Source organism: Carassius auratus, unplaced genomic scaffold, assembly GCF_003368295.1.
Source record: "Carassius auratus strain Wakin unplaced genomic scaffold, ASM336829v1 scaf_tig00215248, whole genome shotgun sequence".
Lineage (NCBI taxonomy): Eukaryota > Metazoa > Chordata > Actinopteri > Cypriniformes > Cyprinidae > Carassius > Carassius auratus.
In genome coordinates, this window is record NW_020528002.1 from 10,930 (window position 1) to 30,944 (window position 20,015).

The window sequence follows — 20,015 nt, forward strand, 5'->3', positions numbered from 1 at the left end:
AGCACTGACAACAAATGTAGCATCAGCAAGTCAACATTTATGTCTTTGAGCTTTAGTTTGAGAATAGATATGTTTTTTTATGTGCAAAAAAAAAAACAAAAAAAAAAACAAGTCATCCGGAAGCGTATTTTCCGCTATTGACTTTGACCTACGTTAGCATAGGTCATCTAATCAAGAGTTGCAAGAAACCTAGATTTGGCCTTAAACAAATAAGCTTTGCGCATCTTAATAAGGATATTTGCATATTTTAAGAGTAATTTATGCAAAACCAGAGCACAAGAGATGCTGCTAATGTTAGCTTAGCATAGCAACATGGCTTCTCTGAGTTCCAATGCCTTTGGCTATTTGGCTAATTAAATTCCATGCATATATCCTTTTTTATCCAGGTATCAATTTGATAAACAATATGAAATATAAGGGTTAAGAGATTATTATTATTATTATTATTAACTAAATCCATTAAAGAAAATTCTGAAAATTGTCATCTTTTTTCTCACCCTCGTGTTGTTCCAAACATGAGCTTCTTTCTTCTGCTATACACAAAAGAAGATATTCTGAAGAATGCTGGTAACCAAACATTTGACGGCAGAAACTGACTTCCATGGTATTTTTAATTTTTTTCCATACTATGGAAGTCAGTGAACTGTTAGGTTCCCGACATTCTACAAAATATCTTCTTTTGAGATCAACAGCTGAGAGAAATCAATACAGGTTAGGAAAACTAGGAAAGGTGAACTATTCCTTTAAGAGTAAGGACTGATTTAATTGTTTCTGTGTTTATGTACATTTAACATTAAGAACAAAATCCTGAAATTATGAAGAATATTTAACTGTTTAACTTGTTCATGCACTGAGAGTCATTGAAACAAAACAACGTTGGACCCCATTGACGTTCTATGTAGTGGATGGGGGGGGGGGGGGTCTGATGCATTGGCAATGGTTTAGAGCAAGCACTGTTGCATTGGACAAAAGGTAGCAATCTGTTAAGGATTTAATATAAAGCCAAATAATGCAATTATTAAACAGAGCTGTATCAGTCTGGGCCTCATGTTTGTCTCCGTATGTTTTTAATTAAATCAGTTGTCATTTTAAGATTTGGCTTGCAGCCAGTGTAAACAAGCATGATGCGTCCTCAGGACAAAGCGTCTTAAAGAGATGCAATATTTTTCCAGCACTTCCGTGTAGGCATCTCATCACAGGATTTTAAAAGTTTGTGTTGATGTGGGTGTGTGTCTTTCTGCGTCCGCATTTCACAACAATCAACACCTTTCAGGTACAAGAGGAAGTTCTGCCCCCAACACCTACAGCCGATCATCAAAGCAGGTCCATCAAAGTTGCCATGTCTCAACTTACAGCCTTGTGCAGGAAAGAATCTGAGTAAATGGAGGCGGTTACAGCCAACTGTGGGTGCGTGGCAAAGCCACACATCTGGTCCAACGGGTTCTGAGGGAGAAGCTCACACTTGCTCTACTGTCAGTTCAGTTGCATGAGTCAGTCACTCAACGGAGGCAAACACGCACAAGTACTCACACACACCTGCGATTTCATTGCATATGAGAAATTGGGAGCGTTTGCTGTGAGAACGAGACAAGATAGGGGATAGTTTTGATAAGGAGATGCGATAGTTGCATCAGTATAGTGGCGTTTCAACCATTTGAGGTTTAAACAAAGTTAGATATACATGCTAACTTTACGAACAAAAGGCTATGAATAAACCGTTTCGCAACCGACCACATGGTGCATTAATAATAAAGCAGCACGGTAAATAAAACAGAGAAGCATCAAGTCAATATTCTCTCATGGCTTTGTTTATCTCTTCACAACAGTCCCATCACTTCATCTGAAACCACACTGCGAGTTTCACAGTAGAACATTTAAATATGAAAAGAGCGATGCGGAAACTTCACACACATATTACTGTTGTCCTGTCACGTCAATTTGTGAGATAAGCATGGTAATGAAAAGAGGGGAACTATCTGTTTCGAACAAATGAGTTTCACAAACATTCAAAGAGTAATCCAGGTATAAGACAGGTGTTCAGTAGGGTGAAACCCTACTCTTCTTTTCTGAGGAAAGCCTTTGTTTGACCCGTTTTGTGCAATGATGACCACTACTCTTCTTTCTGTGAGCATTGCTGACATTTATTTTAAAAAGGAATCTTTATACACATGAATTGGCCATGTTCAACATGCCTCACTTGCAGGGCACGCGTGTAGTGAAGTGTACAACTCAATGTCATAAATGGGGAGTCTTGGCAGACGCAAATCAAGAGTGTTGAGTTTTTATTCCTACAGCTTTAAACCAATATTACACATTTCTATAAAGAATATCGATCCCGTAGCCTAACCACTATATGATAAAATAACAAACCCCTTTATAAAAGCTTAACACGTCTTTTTTAAAAAGTGGAACCAAACACCATAATTGTACCAATATTTACAAATCCCATTAAATTACAACATAAATTAGAAAATATTTACATTTGGGGAAAGACAAATGGATCATTTAACTTCTATTCTGACGTAAAGGCATCAAAAAAGATGATCAAAGTTGTACACTCATACGAAACCGAACATGCACACACACCCAACCTTATGATATTTGATTTGATCATGATAACTTAATCAAAGATCTCTTTAATTGTTCTCGGTGACAAAAATTAAGCCAAATACATCTTGAGCATTTCTCATATAGAAGAACCCACTGATCAGTGGATAAAGGGTTGTTTGGAAATCATGTACATCCATGCACACGAAACACACTCATGCCAACAACACTCCCACAAAGAGAAGAACAATAACACTGCGTCCAATGAAGACAAGCATAGAACAAGTTATAATGTCTGAAACATAATCACATCCTTGGTCCATTGGGAGGTCAGCACCAAGGAGGAGGACACGGAGAAATCAAACTTCCTCCTCCCAGTTTGGTAGCGAAAGAAAACAGTTAAAATCCACGTCAACTCTTGAAATGGTATCTTTGGGAAACTCAACAACTTCCTCTTTGCAGTTCCCCTCTGAGAGACAACTTCCTGATGACCGTCTGAATCGTCGCTCGATACAGAACTGTCTCGACTAAGGCTAAGCTTTGAAATGTGTTTGTGGAGGAGAAAGTGCTGGAAGACCAAGACGTGACCCAAGAGGGCTTCGAGTTTAAGCTTACTCTTGATGTGAGAAAACAAAGCAGAACGGAAACAGAATCGACAACTACGACGACGACGAAGAGTCAGGTCTGGGAAAACGTCATTCCGCTACAAAAATGGTTGTTGCGTTCAAATGATCCAATGGAGTTTGACCTCAGCCTCACTTTCTGTGTTTGTCCATCTTGTCTACTTTGTTGGAGCCGTCGGAAGAGGTCTGCGAGGAGTCTCCGGTCGAACTCACGTACATTTTGTCCACCTGCTTGAGCGCCTCGTTGAGGTAGTTTTGCAGCGAGGTCATGGCCGCACAGATGGCCGGAGAGCCGAAGCCGTGGGTGATGAGGCTGAAGTGAGTCAGGCAGCTTTGAATCCCTGGCTCGAGAATGGGAGCCGGCCTTGAGTTTCCCAGAGGAGATCGGTCCTGAGTCAGCAAGTCGGTGAACTCCTTACAGATTTGCCTGAAAGATTAGATGACCAGTTAAAGTATTAAACCATAAAGCAGAGATTTCAGAAGCCTGTTCTGTTAAGGTGGAGACACCCTCAGAAGCAGGGGGACTCGTTTCCAGCCTGATGATTGCTTAATGGCTCCATCAAAATGGGCTTGGCCTCCCTTAACTTAATGGGATTGGGATTTATGTGAAATGGGATGGTTACTCACTTGGCTGCCAAGAGCATGGTTTTGCGAGAGTTGATCTCATTGCGTTCCACGTGCGGTCGGCCAAGGTACTCCGCGATGGCCTTGGCAGGAAACTCTGTCTCACAGACGTACCCAAAATCTCTGGCCAGGTGTACGGCCTCACCTGCAGACAGGATCAGATGAGAATCAGGTGACTCACGCAGCCTATAACAGCACTGCAAAGATGAGTCACCGTCGGATCCATCGGCTTGGAAATGACTCAAAACGGCATCACGAAAAGAATCATTTCCTCTCTAAGCTGAGATGATTTCAGATGAATAGACTCTCTCTTTTGCGGATGGCGGTGGTCACACTGCATGTCTTTAACGAGCCTTTGTAGCTGAAGGCGTCTAATGGTCCCCTAGACCCAACAGGCTCTTATTGATAGACTAGCACATTATTCACAGTAGTCGTCTTTAAGGTCAGTCGCTCCTCTTGGCTAGCGAACATGTGATAACAAGCCCTAATTCAGCTTTGAAGGTCTGTAAATAACTACGCCTTCTAGTCATGTTCCTGCTTCAGACCCATGTTCCCATTAGTGGAGAGAATGGTGACATTAAAAGAGAAAGCTAAAAGTATTCTGCATCGCTCCTGGTGCTAGTTAACTCGTGATCTTTGCGCTAATGTCTCTGTGACTCATTGGTTAGCTATACTCATGCAAAAAGGTGGACATGAAATGTCAAGAAATTACAGATTGCGAGTAGAGCTAACATAGACGACCTTTGCGTGTGATCACGCAAGTCTTTTGCCTTTGTATTAAACTATCACTTGTTCTCTAGATGTTCCACTGGAATTTAGACGCTAGAATTTGGACTTGGCCTGAGTTCAAACCTCAAAAATAAAGGAATTAAATTAAATAAAATCAAGCCAAAACATTTGTTTTAGCATTTAGCACATTCCGTGTTGTTACGGTTCATTTACACCAATTTAAACCGATTTAATGCAACAAGACTTTTATAATCGAAACAGATTTTGTCATACACTTTTCGACTGCTTTTCAGCATCTACCACTGACTTGTTCAGACTGTAAATCAGGGCAAAAGTTGTGTTTTTTATTCCAAACTTTAACATCCACTCTGGAACTTCACGTCAACCTCCACAGATTTTGTTGTTGCAATGACTGAAATATATTACTGTCCTTAGCATTTATGATAAAACTACTTTTACAGTAACAACAGTGGAAACTGACTGACATAAGGTGCTTACCTTCCACCAGAGCAGTTAGTAAGGTGACGTTGGCGGCCTTTCTGCGACCCGCCGGCAAGTTCAGTCCAATTTTATCCAGTTTTTCTCTCAAGGATCGGCCGCCGTTCTTTGACTTTGCCCTTAAGAATAAAATGACAGTGAGTGTCATTAGTGACCTTTTGCTAAACCTGCCAATGCTAGGTTAGTAACGGTTGCTATCATTCATATTATCAGACAATTTTTTTTTTTTTAACTTTTCCAAACCTTTAAACCCTTAGCATGAGCACATTTTCAGAAAATTGCAAGAGAACTATTGCAGGTGACACGTGGATTTTATTTGTTTTGTTTGCGTTATTTGACTTAGAGGCCAATATGGAAAGATGTTTTGGGCCCAGATTCACATGGATAAAAAGGCTCATGAAAAAAAAAATGATGTCACAGCTTAAGTGTTTAAAATGCATTGTAACAAAAATGCATACAAGCGCAGACAAAATCCCCACTTGCTGTTTGGGCCTCTATGATATGCATGACTAGAGTTGTGGCCTGGCATCACCCTTCACATGTGGGGTAAGGGATTGTTAGGAGGAGGCATGAGTAAGTGCCCCCCCCCTCCCGTCCGACACCTCCCCCTCCCAGCGCTTGTGCTATATGACCTACTTAACGAATATCAGTGTGTTTGCGTCAGACACATGAGAACAGAAAAATATTCCCAGTAATAAGGGGCAGCGAGATTAGACTGTGTGTTTGATGACATCACCCCCCCCCCATGGGTCAAATTTTGGCAAAATTTGCATGAATATTAAGCACATTTTCCATCAATGTATAGTAATCTCAAACATGATTCTTATAAGGTTTGTTCACCTGCACAGACAATTAATTCAGTGTACTACAGTAAAATTACTAATAAAACTATAATTTTTTATTAAAATTGGCATAACTTAAAAGTAACTCTTAGACTATCATATATATTTTTTCATAATATATATACATTTTTGTCATTTTTGTACGTTATGCTAATGATAATTTGTGGTGAAATGTGTGTAACTTATGAAAATTATGCCACATTAGTATTTTTCAATGATGCAATGATTAAATTATGGGTGAATTAGGACCTGGGCTTGTTGTTGAGTATCATGAGGTTCATCGACCAACCTTTTCATTTGCTCAAGTCTTAAATATAAATATAGTACAATGTAAAATTCAGTGCATTTATATCATCATATTAACATATTTTCAAGTATGAATGTGCAATAGCTGCTCACCTGCGTAATACTCCTCCGAGCAGGGAAGCGTTTAGACACTCCGGTGGGGACAAGCGTCTCTGAACTTCTGCAACAGTTACTTTGTACTTGGAAGTGGAGCTGAGAAGAGAGAGTCGACCAGGTACTGAACAGAAGACCTCAGTGGGATTTGACACCATTCCCAGCAGAGACTCTTTCTGAAAGGGAATCCCAAACGGGCTTCCCTTTGGCAGGGACATCGGACCTGGAGATGAGAAATATATCGTTCAATCAAACAGCTCCAGAAATACAGGAGGGAAGAAAGAAACAAACAGGAACTTCAAACAGGTTTCAACACAACTGAGCACCAACTTTAGGATCTTTAGGATATATAAAACCACTACAGAGATATAAAAATATAACAGCTCAGATCAATTGATCTTGGGAGAATTTGTTTAGAAATGTTTGAGCTAAGAAAGCTCCGATTTGATTGCACACTTTTTTTTTTTTTACAAGGAAGTTGAACTGAATCTAATTAGAAAACATAAGGTTCACTTTCACCATTTTGTTTAGAAAAAGAGTGAATATTTTCAGATGCACTTGCAAAGTAGAAGCTGAAGCGGTTATAGATGAAGATGGAATAAATTCAAGCCAAACATGTGACATAAATTTTGATATGGGCCAGAACTGGACAGAGCAGTCATCCATGCTATAATCATGTCGACTAAAATATTGGCATAGACATTAATTCAGCATGTCACTTGGTGCCTCGAAAGAAAATCTAAATTACTGACTAGCTAAAATAAATGCCAGAATCTGTCAGTCAACTCCTGACCACAACATAATACAGACGCTGCAGGATTATACAGGAAAATAGTAAAGACCACCAAACGATCTCAAAAATATGGACTCCGAATTTTTTTTTTTTTTTTGCTTTAAAAACTTTAGTGATCTTTAATGCATCTTCAACTCTGTTGCAAAACTAAAGGTAATTGATAAGTCATTCTCAGTATGATATATGCTTATTATAAAATGCATCTAAATATTTGATCATGCATAGTTATCACAGCAAAAAAAAAAAAAAAAAAAAAATCAACATTTAAAAGATTGGAGAAATACTTTTTTTTTAATGGAAAGGTCTTGGGTCCAACTCAGTTAAACTCATGTATTTGTAACCTGTCAGAGGCTATCAAATTAAACAGATATCAAAATGCAAGCATTCAACCTCAAAACCATGAACAATGCTAAACAAAATATAAGAAGGATACTAAATTGATTTAAACAAACACTGTAATGCTTCTCCGCTGCAAATGTAAAGACATTCTTGTTTACTTTTGCATGCTACACAGTTTTAGTGTTGAACTGGGTTGATGTAACTAAAGTGTCCTAAAGCAAAAAAACCTGTTGAGAACCACTGATACAAACCCCTCATTCAGCAGCTAGTGATCACACAAAACAAACAGATGTTCAAAACTGTCTTTCTGTTTTGCTTATTTAAGACGTTTTCGTGTCACAGCATAGGACTGAACAAAATACCCATGCATGTTTAAAAGCAGCCACACCCCAACTACGGTTGATTCTTGTCTCCTCGAGCGTGTTTGTGTGTGTGTAGCGGGGCAGAATTGCGTTCTGACAGACTAAAAAACAGGCCTAGGCCTCCACTCTCTGAGCAAACACACCATTTTAAGGATTGCCCAACATCTACAACTTTGGCTAGTCTGCCATTTTGAGAGGGATCCTTTCTTTGGCTTTCCATTCATGCTGAAAGAGTGGCAGAATGCTCCGCGGATCAATGCCAGATTAGTTAAATGGACCACATGACCAAAAGGATTAGCAATATATGCATGAACCGGCACCACCTCAACTCCACCCACCTAAACCGTTGGCTCGGACAAGCCGAAATCTGGAGCCTGACTTAGTTTTTTCCACATAAACAGCAAAGGTGCAAGATTTTAGTCTTTTGACTTAATGGTTGGATTGAGCAGATCAGTTCCTTCTAAAGATCTGAGTTGCATATGTTCAATGCAAAATTATTCAGCTTGAAAGAATCATAAATCATGATACATTACAATTCTAGAACACACTCTTATTCAAAACACGCTTCATATAATTATTTAGGAAGTTAATTAAATTTGAAAACTCCTGGAATGCTACATTTCATATAAAATTGTTTTAAATAGGTCTAGCATTTTGTGATCCTTACACTTCATAATGATTATGCATAATGAGCTCATTTTATTTGAGAGAGTACATGGGATTTTTCTACCTTCCTTAGTCAGGCCACAGGAATATTTTATGTAAAAGGTGATTAATAAAAAGTATCTAAATAAGGCAGTTGAATTTATTTATTTGTACAAAAAAAAAAAAAAAAAACTGCTCAAATCGTAGATTGAACATTTTTACCAACAATAAAAAAAAACGCTCCTTCTCAAGTTTTTACAGTAAATTATCCCAACTGTTTTTGACCAATTCAAAATTACTATAAATATGATTATGTTTGTGGTTATTATTAAATATATTAGACAAAATTAATATATTTAATAATGCTGTTGTACTGTAACATTAAAATGCAAAATTATTTTTTAATGCAAAATTACAAGACTCATATTCACATCTTTCCCATTCAAATGAGAACCTAAAGTAAAAAGTAAAGTTTATTTATGTTAGAAAACAGAAATACAACCAACCTTTTTTGATGACTGTGTGATCAGGAATTACAATACTGTGATCACCTTCTTGCTGCAAGAAAGAACCAGCAAATGCATCACTATCCACGTAATCCCAAATAAATAATTATGAAATCATCAATCAAATCAACTCACCTGAACGTCATCCAATCCGTGGCCTATATCGTGCAAACCCATGTTATCACCTATGGAATCGATTCCATGAATGTGTGGAGGCAGTAGCTCTGGTCTCCTAAAACCATCCCGGCGCATCCCGGACGAGCCCCCTTCCAGGCCCAGAAGGGGACTGCCGAGTCCACTGCGGCCGTGGGACCCTATGGCCTCTTGACCTTGCCGTCCGGGCCATGACTGTTGCTGATTAGATGCTGCAGACTGGTGTATTGAGTTGATACTAAACGGGTCGCCCAGGTGAGAGTACGGGTCGTTAGGCTGGGTGTACGGCAGAGGCTGGTAAGGGGGAGGGAAGTACGGCGGCTGGAAGTCCGAGCTGGCGGTGTGCGAGAGGGACGGTGGCGGGCTGTAGAGGTGCTGGCTCACCGTGGGAATGTGAGGTAAACGGGGGTTTCCATTGCTGCTAACATCATGTCTTTCCTGCTGAAACAGAGAGTGCATCACATTAAAACCATGCACACAACGAGTTCATTCTGATCACATGAATACCTCTGGAGAAAATACATCCTGACAAATGCACAAGTATAATGCTTAAATTTGGAAAACAAGTTGAGTAAATACAAATAAAAATAAAAAACATTTCAAATCTAAATGGAAAAATCCAGCTTTTTACACAATTTGCAGATAGTTAACAAATCATAAACATTTCCATGCAAATTAAAACTGAACTTTGCATGTTCTTTATCATGCACAATTGTATGCATGCTCAAAAATCTTAGAATAAAATAAAAAACGTTAAGTTGTTGGCTTAAAGATACGTTTTAAGCCAACAATCGCACTTTTGTTTATTTAACTATTCAGTCACATCGAATGCATTTGGTCTGTTAATTTAGATTTGATCACATACAACGCATATGTAATGTTACCAAACCAAACATTTTTAGGCAAGTCACTTGTTCTCTTTCTAATTCAGCATCAGCTGCTCGTCTTTTGAGTCTGTGTTCAGCTCTTGAGTGGTTCTGTAGTGTGTGCATTCATGACTTCTATTGTCTGGCAAAGTTGCTTGGATAGTTACTGTCACCAGAGACACATGAATGACAATGAGCGACGGGCCATTTCTAGACAGCTTAATTGAGACCACAAGAGAGTTTGAGAGTTTTCTCTCAAATTCAGAATGAAACCCGATATTTGAAACAATCGGTCTTGCGCTAGTGGAGAACACAGCGCCAAAAAACAATTCCCACCTTTTTTTCCATTAGTAAAGATTCAGTCTCCGTTCAAATGAAAACTATGCAATTATTGCGTTTTGAATTAGATTGCATTAGTACTTTATTATTATTTTATTATAGCTCTATAGCTAATTATTATACCGGCTGAATAATTTGTAACTTATATGAATTTTTTTTCAATATAAATATTAAATATACATTTTTTTTAATGAAAATGTATTATCCAGTTTAGTCGGCACGTACAATTCTGTTTATTTGCGCGTGATCAAATTTGAAATAATTCATAGAAAAAAGAAAAGAAAATGGCTTATAGGTAGGCTATATTTTTTAGGCTACAATAAGAATGAAACATTCCAGTACCTAGTTAACTTCGCAGAACTCACTTTGCATATTATTCGGGAAAAGAACAATGCCGAATTTCCTTATTTTAAATTATAAACAGACAATGCATGTTTTTGATTCTCCAATAAAATCTGCCCCTCAACCAGATGTCTGCATATGAAAACGCGCTCGGGTTCGCTTCTTCTTCGTCTTACCTCGCAGTCATCTTCATACTTCACGTTATCTGCTAATTTCCACAACATTTTGTCTTTGCCTCGCGTGATCTCAGACGTGTGTATCTGTGCTGATGTTTGTTTGCGGTCTCGAATATAATCCAGAGAGTCCGGCGCGCGCCGCGCAGAAGTGAAGCATCAACTCAGTGTTGAAGGAGGAAGATGAAGGAACATAAACTCGTGTAGTTCGCGACTCAAACTTCTCCAAACAGAAGCACTCGACTCCCTCTGACGGAAAACAGAGCGGCTCAGGCTCGACTCAGTGACTCTCTTTGGACTCTCACTGCTATATTTGCAAGAGTCAGCGGTGGGCGGTGACCTACTGCGCGCTGACTACGTCACAGCGGAGAACCTGCTGCTGATTGGCTACTGTCAGAACGACGGACCAATCGCGGAACTGTCCGTCTGTTCAGAGGGCAAACTGCGACGATCTGCCACTTACTGAAGCAAACTCTACAAATAAATAATGGTAATATGTTTTAATTGAAATTAAATGTCTTTTACGCAATTATAAATGACCAGAATTATGGCTAGATGGAACGTTAGAACGATTAATAGAACGATAGAAAGATATTAATTGGATATTAATTGGATATGATAGATATTAATTGGATGATAGATATTAATTTGAGTGCAAAAATTGGACAAATCGAAAATATATTTGCATTTTTTCCCTCAAATTTTATGCTTATTAGATACTTTGCAATGAAAACAAACGCAGTAAATCAGTTAAAAATAAAGTGATAATAATAATAAAATAAATAAATAAAAACGTTTTCACTAATGATTTTAGGCTTTACAGATCAACTGTGTTTTATATAGCCTAATTGTGTGTTTTTATCGTTTTTGCTTAACTAACTTAAAATTAAATTGATTAAATGAAATATAGCCTATAAAATAACTAGCTACTAATACTACTAGGCTACTACTACTAACGAATGCAAAGTATTTTAAAGTGGAAAATGTCTGCATTAGAGATTTGAAAAATCGTAAACAAAAAGATAGCAAAAGAGGGAAAAAGACGACAGAAAGACTTAATCCGGTTTAGACTCGCCTGTCTGCTAATGCAGGTGAATTAAATGTGTTTGTGGGTCAAAGCGCCTGCGGCTCGAGCTGGACTGAGATAAATGAAGCGCACGAGCGAGTTTGATTCCTTTGTAATCTGAATGAAGTTTCTGTCAGATGCTTTCACACACGTAGACTCTACTGTAACCCGAGGGAGAGGCATCTGTTTATGTAACCTGCTGAAATCGCAAGAAAAACGTCCACTCAGGCAATAATAAAATGCATGAATGCCAAAATGTTGTAAGACATTAATTATTATTTACCTATAGGCCTAACCTGAAGACTCGGTATTCTCGTTCTGCGTCGTTTGTGCAAAACGGAATCAGAATGATTTAATAACTGACTGATGAATCATCAGTGTGAGATAGCTATTAATTGTAAGTCATTCACCGTAAGCGTTTTATTTCGGCTCAAAACTCATCGTCTGAGAGTGAACGGAACCCGCAAATAAGCATGTAGCCGGATTTAATCATTTAGGCCTATTGGCCTTTTTTCAAAAATAATAAATACATTAGTAAAAATCGTAATAATTTGATTTCGTAAAAAAAAAAAAAAAAAAAAAAAAAAAAATACCGAGGAGCAATTCTGTTAAACAATCCGTGATCACTCAGGCCCATGATGCGCTAACAAGAAGGCCTACAGAGTATTGAAAAACACCATTTAAAATATAATATGCATGCTGTTTTTTATTATTTATTTAATAACACGTAGGGCAACTGTGTGTGGGTTTTAATTAGTGTTACTGAAAACCGGAGATTGGTGTTACTCTCTCTGTAGCGCAGTTTTTTTTTTCGTAATACCTTTATATATTTTTCCCATTTATCTGATATAAATGCAAGTAATTTTGAAATATACAACTTATTCTAAAACTGTGTAAATGAAGGCGTGGTTGGTACAACCTTACAGTAACAAAATGCAGGTTGTAACATTAAAAGAAAAAGAAATAAAGAATCCAAATCAGTTTAATTTTTGTAGCATGAATTATTGTATTAAACTGATATCAGAATTTTTGTATGCCCACCTTGAACCCGACCGCATTTCATTTTAAGCATTGCAATTAATGCACGGAAATATATCATTATAAAGGATCAAACAGTTGCATAATACAGTAACAGGCTCACAATTAAAAAGTGTTTGCGTGTATGTATCTAAACTAATGTGTAGCCAGCACGAAACACTGAAAAACCATCATCCTCTGATCAAACATGACATTTTTTTTTTTAGCATTTTTTTCTTTTAGGTGGAAGTTGGACAAATCAAATTTAGGAAGAGAATCTGCTGAATCGGATGCATGGATTGATGCACAAATCAACCAATTAGTTAAATGTTGTTGTTGCATTTTTAATAAACTATTTGTTTAGCCAGTAAATTATATACTTTTTTACAGAGACGTGTGATCTCATTTGGTGCTCACGTATGATTATAGTAGCTCTTTTTAATTGGTTAAACTGCTGGGTGTTAAAATGCTCGCAACAAACCTCTTCACGTGCTGAAATTTGACAGTGATAAAACGCATTTATTCCTTCAAAAAGGCGTCTGCTAAATTCATAAAATCGAATAAAACTATTAAGTCCAGGCTGGACTTAATAGTTTTATTCGATTTTATGAATTTCCAGCTGTTAAATGTTCAGAGAGGTGTTAAGTTTCACACCCGAAGAAATAAAGGCACTACAATTTGGCAATTATTTGTTATTGTTCTATTATTACTATTATAAATAGCCTAGCTGTGGTTATTATTACCCTGCTTTCTTTAGGCTGTACATTCTGCAAGCTCAAGCATTGATGCATGCACCAGTTTACACGAATTTAAACCCTTTACTAGGCCTATACACATTTTACAAAATATTTCAAACATCATTAATTGACCATTTTCCCCCTACAGCTAGTTTCCTCTTAGTATTAATAAGAGTGTAATGAAAACGTACCCGCCAGTCCAGCCTCTCCAGCAGCGACATCTGCTTCAGCTGTTCGGTCCCGCTGTGAAGCAGCGAATGCTCTCATCAGCCGCGCTCGCGACGCTCATACACCTGGATGCGCAGGGCACGCAGCGCGCATGCGCAAACTCTCGGAACACCTGAAAGGGAGCCGCAGCATTCCTATCGGTGAGGATGATTAGTCATCGCTCCAGCTCTGTGGAACAGCACACTATTGCACAACGGCGCTTTCATTTTAATTAAGTTTTTAAGTAAAATAATTACGATTAACAAGGAATAGCTTCCTTAGCTGGCATTTCATGTTCCACAGAACATGTTGCATAAAATTCTGCAACCTTGAGTGATACAATTCATTAAGTTTGAGCATGCTATATTTCAAGCTTTCTCACGCACTCAGGAATTAAGACACATACCTGAAAATGTAGAATCTGGATTTTATTTATGCACCTGTGGGGAACTGCAAAAAGCCAAGAAACAGACAACTACATCAGATCTCATGCTGTTTGACTGCGGCGGCGCTTATTCTTAGACATATACTGCCACCCTGTGGTCAAAAACAGTATTGAGGGTCTTCACTGACAAATTGACCGAAACAACGCACGATTTCTCCCAGATCTGACCTTTATTGTTCACAAAAAAAAAAATAAAAAAAAAATTTTTTAAAGTACAATACATAACTGTAACTAGTAGGTTATTTGTGTGATACCGTAAGAAGAAACGCTCAGCATGTGTTTATGCTCTTGAGGAGGAAAACATAGTTATCGGTCTTTAAGATTTTTACTGGAATACATTTCATGTTTAATCCTGAATTAAAGTAGTTTTAAAACAAGATGCTGCATCAAAGCACAATCCAGTCAAAAAATGTTAATAGAAAAGACATTTGACACTCAAGCCAACATGGGTTTACTAGAATAAACACTTAAGCATGCAACTAAATTAAGATAATATTAAGGAAAATAAAATGCAATGGTGAAAAAAGAAATCTGCTTAAAACAATGCATCAATCCATCAGTCAAAATGTTGCTCCTACAAAAACTGGCCACTAGAGAGCGAGCTTCACTAAGAAGAGCACACTCAGAAGTGGTAAGGTGTGTGTGTGACCCAGTTGGACGTCTGGTCTTTGGTACGTTTGGCTGAGCTGTGGGAGGTGAAGAGTGACTTGTAGGTCTCAGATTTGTCCTTCATTTCCTGGATGGATCTCTTACTGCCAGCGATGGGTCCCGCGGGGGCCTTTAACATCTTAGAGCACTCGCCGGATGTGGACGGTCCCGGAGCTGAGTGGGGAAAAAGACAAGAATAGCTTGAGTTATTGAACTAACAAATGCATGAATTTTTCTGTGGCGGACTGAACTTTAACATCCATTCTTAAAGGAAAAGTTCAACCTTTTGGATGGCCTGAGATGAGCACATTTTCAGAAAACTTATGTACCGTGTGACCTTTATTCATAATTCCTAATCTTATTTTAAAAGTCTTTCTAGATGATATTCTATAAACTTCCATGCGCATACAGGCTGACAGATATAACATCGGTCTCTTTTTGAGGACAAGACAACAGAGAAGCATGACATACATGTCCCTAAATGACATGACCACTTCATTTGTATAGTAGGGATAATTCATTTGTTTGTTAATATCCCGTGAGGCTTGCACAGATTCAGTCAGGACACCACACTTTAAGAAAATTAGAATAAATGTAGTACCACTCAGAAGTTAAGGGTGATTTTTTTTTCCAAAAAGGATGCATTCAATTGATCAAAAGAGACCGTAAAGACATTTCAAATACATTAAAATACATTTAAAACAAATTCTGTTCTTCAAAGAATCCTGGAATAAAAATATCCACAGTTTCCACAAAAACATGAAGCAGCACAAATGTTTTCAACACTGGTATTAAACAGAATTTTCTAACACCGAAGCCTGTGCCGGAGTTGCACAACATAACATGAGTTCATTTACTCTGCTGCCATCTACTGTCAAGATAGATAAAATGAATGCATACTAACATGAACTGCTTTCAGCATACTGCATTGTATGTATCCTGCCTACTGTGGTTACCAGTATGCAGTGATAACGGTTTCACATGACCTCACCATGTTGCATAATATCAGAAATTAATGCGGCAACATATTTATTTTGAGTTGAAATTGCATCAGATTTCTAGAGAAGGAGTGATGAAATACATCATATCTACAGACTCCACATTTGTGAAACCAACACTGATCTGCATGTGCTTTTCACACATATTTCCATTAAACATGTAAATCTAGCCTTCTGTACTCTGGCATGCTGGGATACCTGAATCACCGCAGCTTCCACTGCTGCCTTCTCCGTTCAGTGATGTAGACTCGAGTCTCTGAGGTGTCACAGCTTCCTGTCGTCACAAGAGAAAAGAAAAACAATATTTGGTATTTGTACTAGTTTAATAAATTACTACAGTTAGTTGTTCAACCGCTATTAGGAAGTTCAAACCAGAGCTAGTTTTTATTAATGTTAAATTACTTTTCATTTGTATTTTATTTTGTTTACATTTGTAATGTTTTAGTAGTTTGTATAAATAAATAAAATATACACACATATCAAATTATGTTTTCTGAGAATATGTGAGATTAGAGGTTAAGCTGACTGACATTAAATAAACCAAAAATAAAATTTTCATAACTAAATCAATATTTGTGTAGTTCACGCTGTGACGTTTAAAAAAAGTATTTGCCACAATGCATGAGCGAAAGCATCTTCTCTGAAAGCATCTAAGATTACGGATAATTCGTTTCATTCCAATTTTAATTGAATTTGTATCTGTGGCAGTGTGTTTTGTCATAGTTTTGATGACCTCAGATGATTTATGATATCTCACGGATAATCATGTTAACGTTACTTTACCCCGATCCATACTGAAAGATAAAAAACTTCACTGAATATTGACTTTTGTCCTACATTGATAACTCCCTGTCCCAGTCATTTTTTACACAAAGTTTAACCTTTATTCCTCACATACTTGGTAATAAAGATGAAAGGAATGTCATGGGTTCAATAAAAGTTTACCACAGACCTCATTTAACCCCTCGTTCAGTTTATTAAAAACTCTACTTGCAATGAAGGTCTATGGGCATATTTTCATTCTTTAAGATGCCCTGTTCTTGTAACTTACACAAAAGTAGACTTTTATCACAAGCGTTATATTTGTCATGCATGCATTTGCCATTATCTTGAGTTTTTTTTTTTTTTTACTTTTTAGTTAATTATAATCTAACGCTGTTCGACATATAAATCAATGTCCTTTGCAGTTGAGAACACTGATAAAGTTCTACTGTGTCATTATATGTGTTAACATGAGACTAGTGTGATTGAATTTCTTACTGAGCTCGTTTTCGTTGGGGGCAAAGGAAGTTTCGAAAAGGCTGAGCGATGGTTTACTGTTTTCCGAACTTTCCAACACCCCCGCGTTGCTGGAGGGCTTTTGCTTTAGGCTATTGTAAACCCTTTAAATTGCTTATTGAAAGAACAGCAGCATCTTTACTCGTTCTTTTCATTGGGCTTTGGAAAACTTGTCTCGGATGTCTCTCTACGTTGCTTTTTGCATAACTCTGAGAGTCGTTCGACACCAAGTTTCGTTTGCAATTTCTGGGAATTAAATGCATTCTCTGAAGTCTCTCTGCGAGTGGATCGAAACAGGTGCGGATATATTCGTGCCAGCTCAGCTATTGGCCACTCCAGTGTGTTCGTGTTGCTAGTGACTAGAAGATGTTGTTTATGCTCGGACCTTCCGTTGAATGAGAAACAAACCGAAGAAAAGAAAAAAGAATTGCACGTCAAAGAAGGTGGAGTTTCAGAACAAACCCACCGATTGCGTAATCATAAACGGACCAATGGAAGCTCAAAGGTGTTTAGGAGCCAAACAAACTCCTCAGAAAGTTTGCTTTGGCTAGCTGTTTCAATCTGAGAACAACAAACTTTGTTGGGCCTGATTTTGTTCGAAATGACGTCACATCAGTTCGTTTTTTGATTTCGTTTTAAGTGTATCAGGGCCTTGAATCTTTCAACAGAGGTGTCTTGATGATTTGCAATGCCGGTAAGCCAGAAAACCACATACTACTTTCACAAAATGTGTGCAAAAGAACAGGGGCTGATTACATAAAAAAAAAAAAAAAAAAAAAAAAAATCCACCCACGAGAATTAAGGACTGTTGAGACAAATCTAACATTCTTCTATCTAGTACAGTCTCCTAATCTCACTCCTTATCACAACTCAACATCTCAAAAAATGAACTTAGATTTAAAGTAGAACAGAAGTGGATGGGAACTGCTGTTTAACAGCTTTTAAAAAAAAAGTGATAAGAAAACTGCATTCCTAAAAGAGCTCATATGACTTGTGCACCTATTCTAAGTCTTACAAAACCAAATAATCATATATATTGTTAGTTGAAAAAGCACTGAATTTAAATCTTGTAAAAAGAAAATGAGATTTACAATATGAAAACAATCGATAAGTGTATAAATAATAGTAAAAATATTAAATATAGCATTTATGTTTACAATATCAGTCTTAACATGCATTGCTCATTATTGTACATCACAGACAGATTGTGATTGCTGCGAAAAAGGTTTGATAGCTCTAGTGAAGCGCTGATGTTATCAGCGGACAGTGAAAAAGTATTCATACTTTAACAGGAAAACACAATCTCAAAAGTGATCTTAATCACATTTCACATGAAAAGGAAAGAAGGAAATAGGCATAAGAGAGAGTAAATGATCCCTAACTTTAATTTCTGCGTCTACAACTTCCTTTCTGGTTATTTGTACAATATATTCTACACACTTATCAGAAACGTTAATGTGATTTATAATGCAAACGGCATGTTACAGTACCTGTTGATTCCAGTGACTTGGAGACTTTAGTATCTCTGCTCTTCTTAGATTTCTGCATAAAATAAAATAAAAAGCCTAACATGAAAAGTGTTCTTAAAAATTTCTAAAATCAAATGGAGAAAAAAAAAACACACACAACAACACACAACAAAAAAAACATGGATGTGAAAGCAGTTTTTTCCTAATTCGGTTATGTTCAGGGTGTATTTTCATTTCTTCATCTCTTACAAATTACATTAAGATAATTAATTTGCTTTTACTGGCAATTTTTCATTGTAGCTTCCACCAAGCACATCCCAAAAACCACTGCAATTCTATATCAGCAAGGCATTGCTTTACTTTTGCACTTTTAGCCTTTAATCGGTGCTCCTCCATGGCCTTCTGTAGCTTCTCCACCTCATCCTTAGACCCATTCAGCATCACAAGGTTGTCTTCTTGGAAAGGATCTCCACACTTAAAAAAAAAAAAAAAGAAGAAGAAGAACATGAATATTAATTAATAAAAAAATAATAATCACAAGCTGGAGAACTGGTAATATGTCACTAAACAGGTCATAAAGCAGGTATGACAGCTTTGCCTGGAAAGCAGAAAAATATTGCAATGATGACGAAGTTACTCGAAAGCCAAACGCAGACACAATGACACAGGCATTCAGCAGCTGCTATTGTCTTGCACACGAGCTGCACTGGCACACACAAGAGCGCTAATCTCTCTCACTCATCTGCAAACACACGGGCCGCCAGCTCTCGGGCTCACTACAGGTCAGCTGCTTTCTGTCTCTGCACTCAGGTCAGGAAAAAACAAGGAGCTAATGCATCTGGAATTGTATTTATCTGGAAAGCAAGCATCTGAAGAAAAGAACAGGAGGTGGAGCGAGCAATCAGAGATGAAGATTATGAAGGTAAAGCTGGAGAGTGAATCTACTAAACAAACAAAACTACACCTGGTCGATGCTTTAAAGTCAACATAAAATAAAACCTTAATACACCATCCTGCTCTAACTGTGCACAATTCCTCAATGCACATTTCTGGAGAGTAAAAAAATAATTTTGCAATACAACTGTAACATTTCGGTCTTGTTTCTAAACAGCTACTTTAGACGGACTGCTAAAGTAGCCATTTTTAAAGCTTGACACTCTTTGTTTACATTCAAAATGCAAATGGCTAAACAACTAAATAATTACAGAATCTAAATGTTAAGAAAATTAATTTAAGAATTAAATCACACAAACTAACTCTCCACTGTGCTTTATGTGTATAAAAGCCATTAATTAAAGGGGCAAATGATGCGATTTCAAGTTTTCCTTTCTCTTTGGAGTTATTTTAAGCTCTTGGTGCATGGAGAAGAT

The 20,015-nt window shown here is 37.5% G+C and overlaps 2 protein-coding genes across 5 annotated transcripts; both read right to left on the reverse strand.

Annotated features, from left to right (window-relative positions):
• Window positions 1-1,790: 1,790 nt before the first annotated feature.
• LOC113094077 (transcription factor AP-2 gamma-like) lies at window positions 1,791-14,413 on the reverse strand. 4 transcript variants are annotated; one of them, XM_026259733.1, is made up of 8 exons: window positions 14,214-14,413; window positions 13,792-13,940; window positions 9,043-9,498; window positions 8,908-8,959; window positions 6,263-6,485; window positions 5,022-5,140; window positions 3,798-3,939; window positions 1,791-3,597 (listed from the first exon to the last, which is right to left on the reverse strand). In XM_026259733.1, exons 2-8 carry the CDS (start codon window positions 13,819-13,821, stop codon window positions 3,303-3,305), a joined length of 1,317 nt encoding a protein of 438 aa, XP_026115518.1. In that variant the 5' UTR covers window positions 13,822-13,940; window positions 14,214-14,413; the 3' UTR covers window positions 1,791-3,302. The 4 variants fall into 4 exon arrangements, with proteins under 4 accessions (XP_026115518.1, XP_026115517.1, XP_026115516.1 ...); XM_026259732.1 differs by having other exon boundaries at window positions 9,043-9,501; XM_026259731.1 differs by lacking the exons at window positions 13,792-13,940; window positions 14,214-14,413 and adding an exon at window positions 10,784-11,079.
• LOC113094079 (protein RTF2 homolog) lies at window positions 14,221-19,167 on the reverse strand. The gene is made up of 4 exons (XM_026259734.1): window positions 19,006-19,167; window positions 18,667-18,718; window positions 16,104-16,172; window positions 14,221-15,074 (listed from the first exon to the last, which is right to left on the reverse strand). The coding sequence occupies exons 1-4, from the start codon at window positions 19,150-19,152 to the stop codon at window positions 14,875-14,877; spliced, it is 468 nt and encodes a 155-aa protein (XP_026115519.1). The 5' UTR covers window positions 19,153-19,167; the 3' UTR covers window positions 14,221-14,874.
• Between the last annotated feature and the right edge of the window lie 848 nt (window positions 19,168-20,015).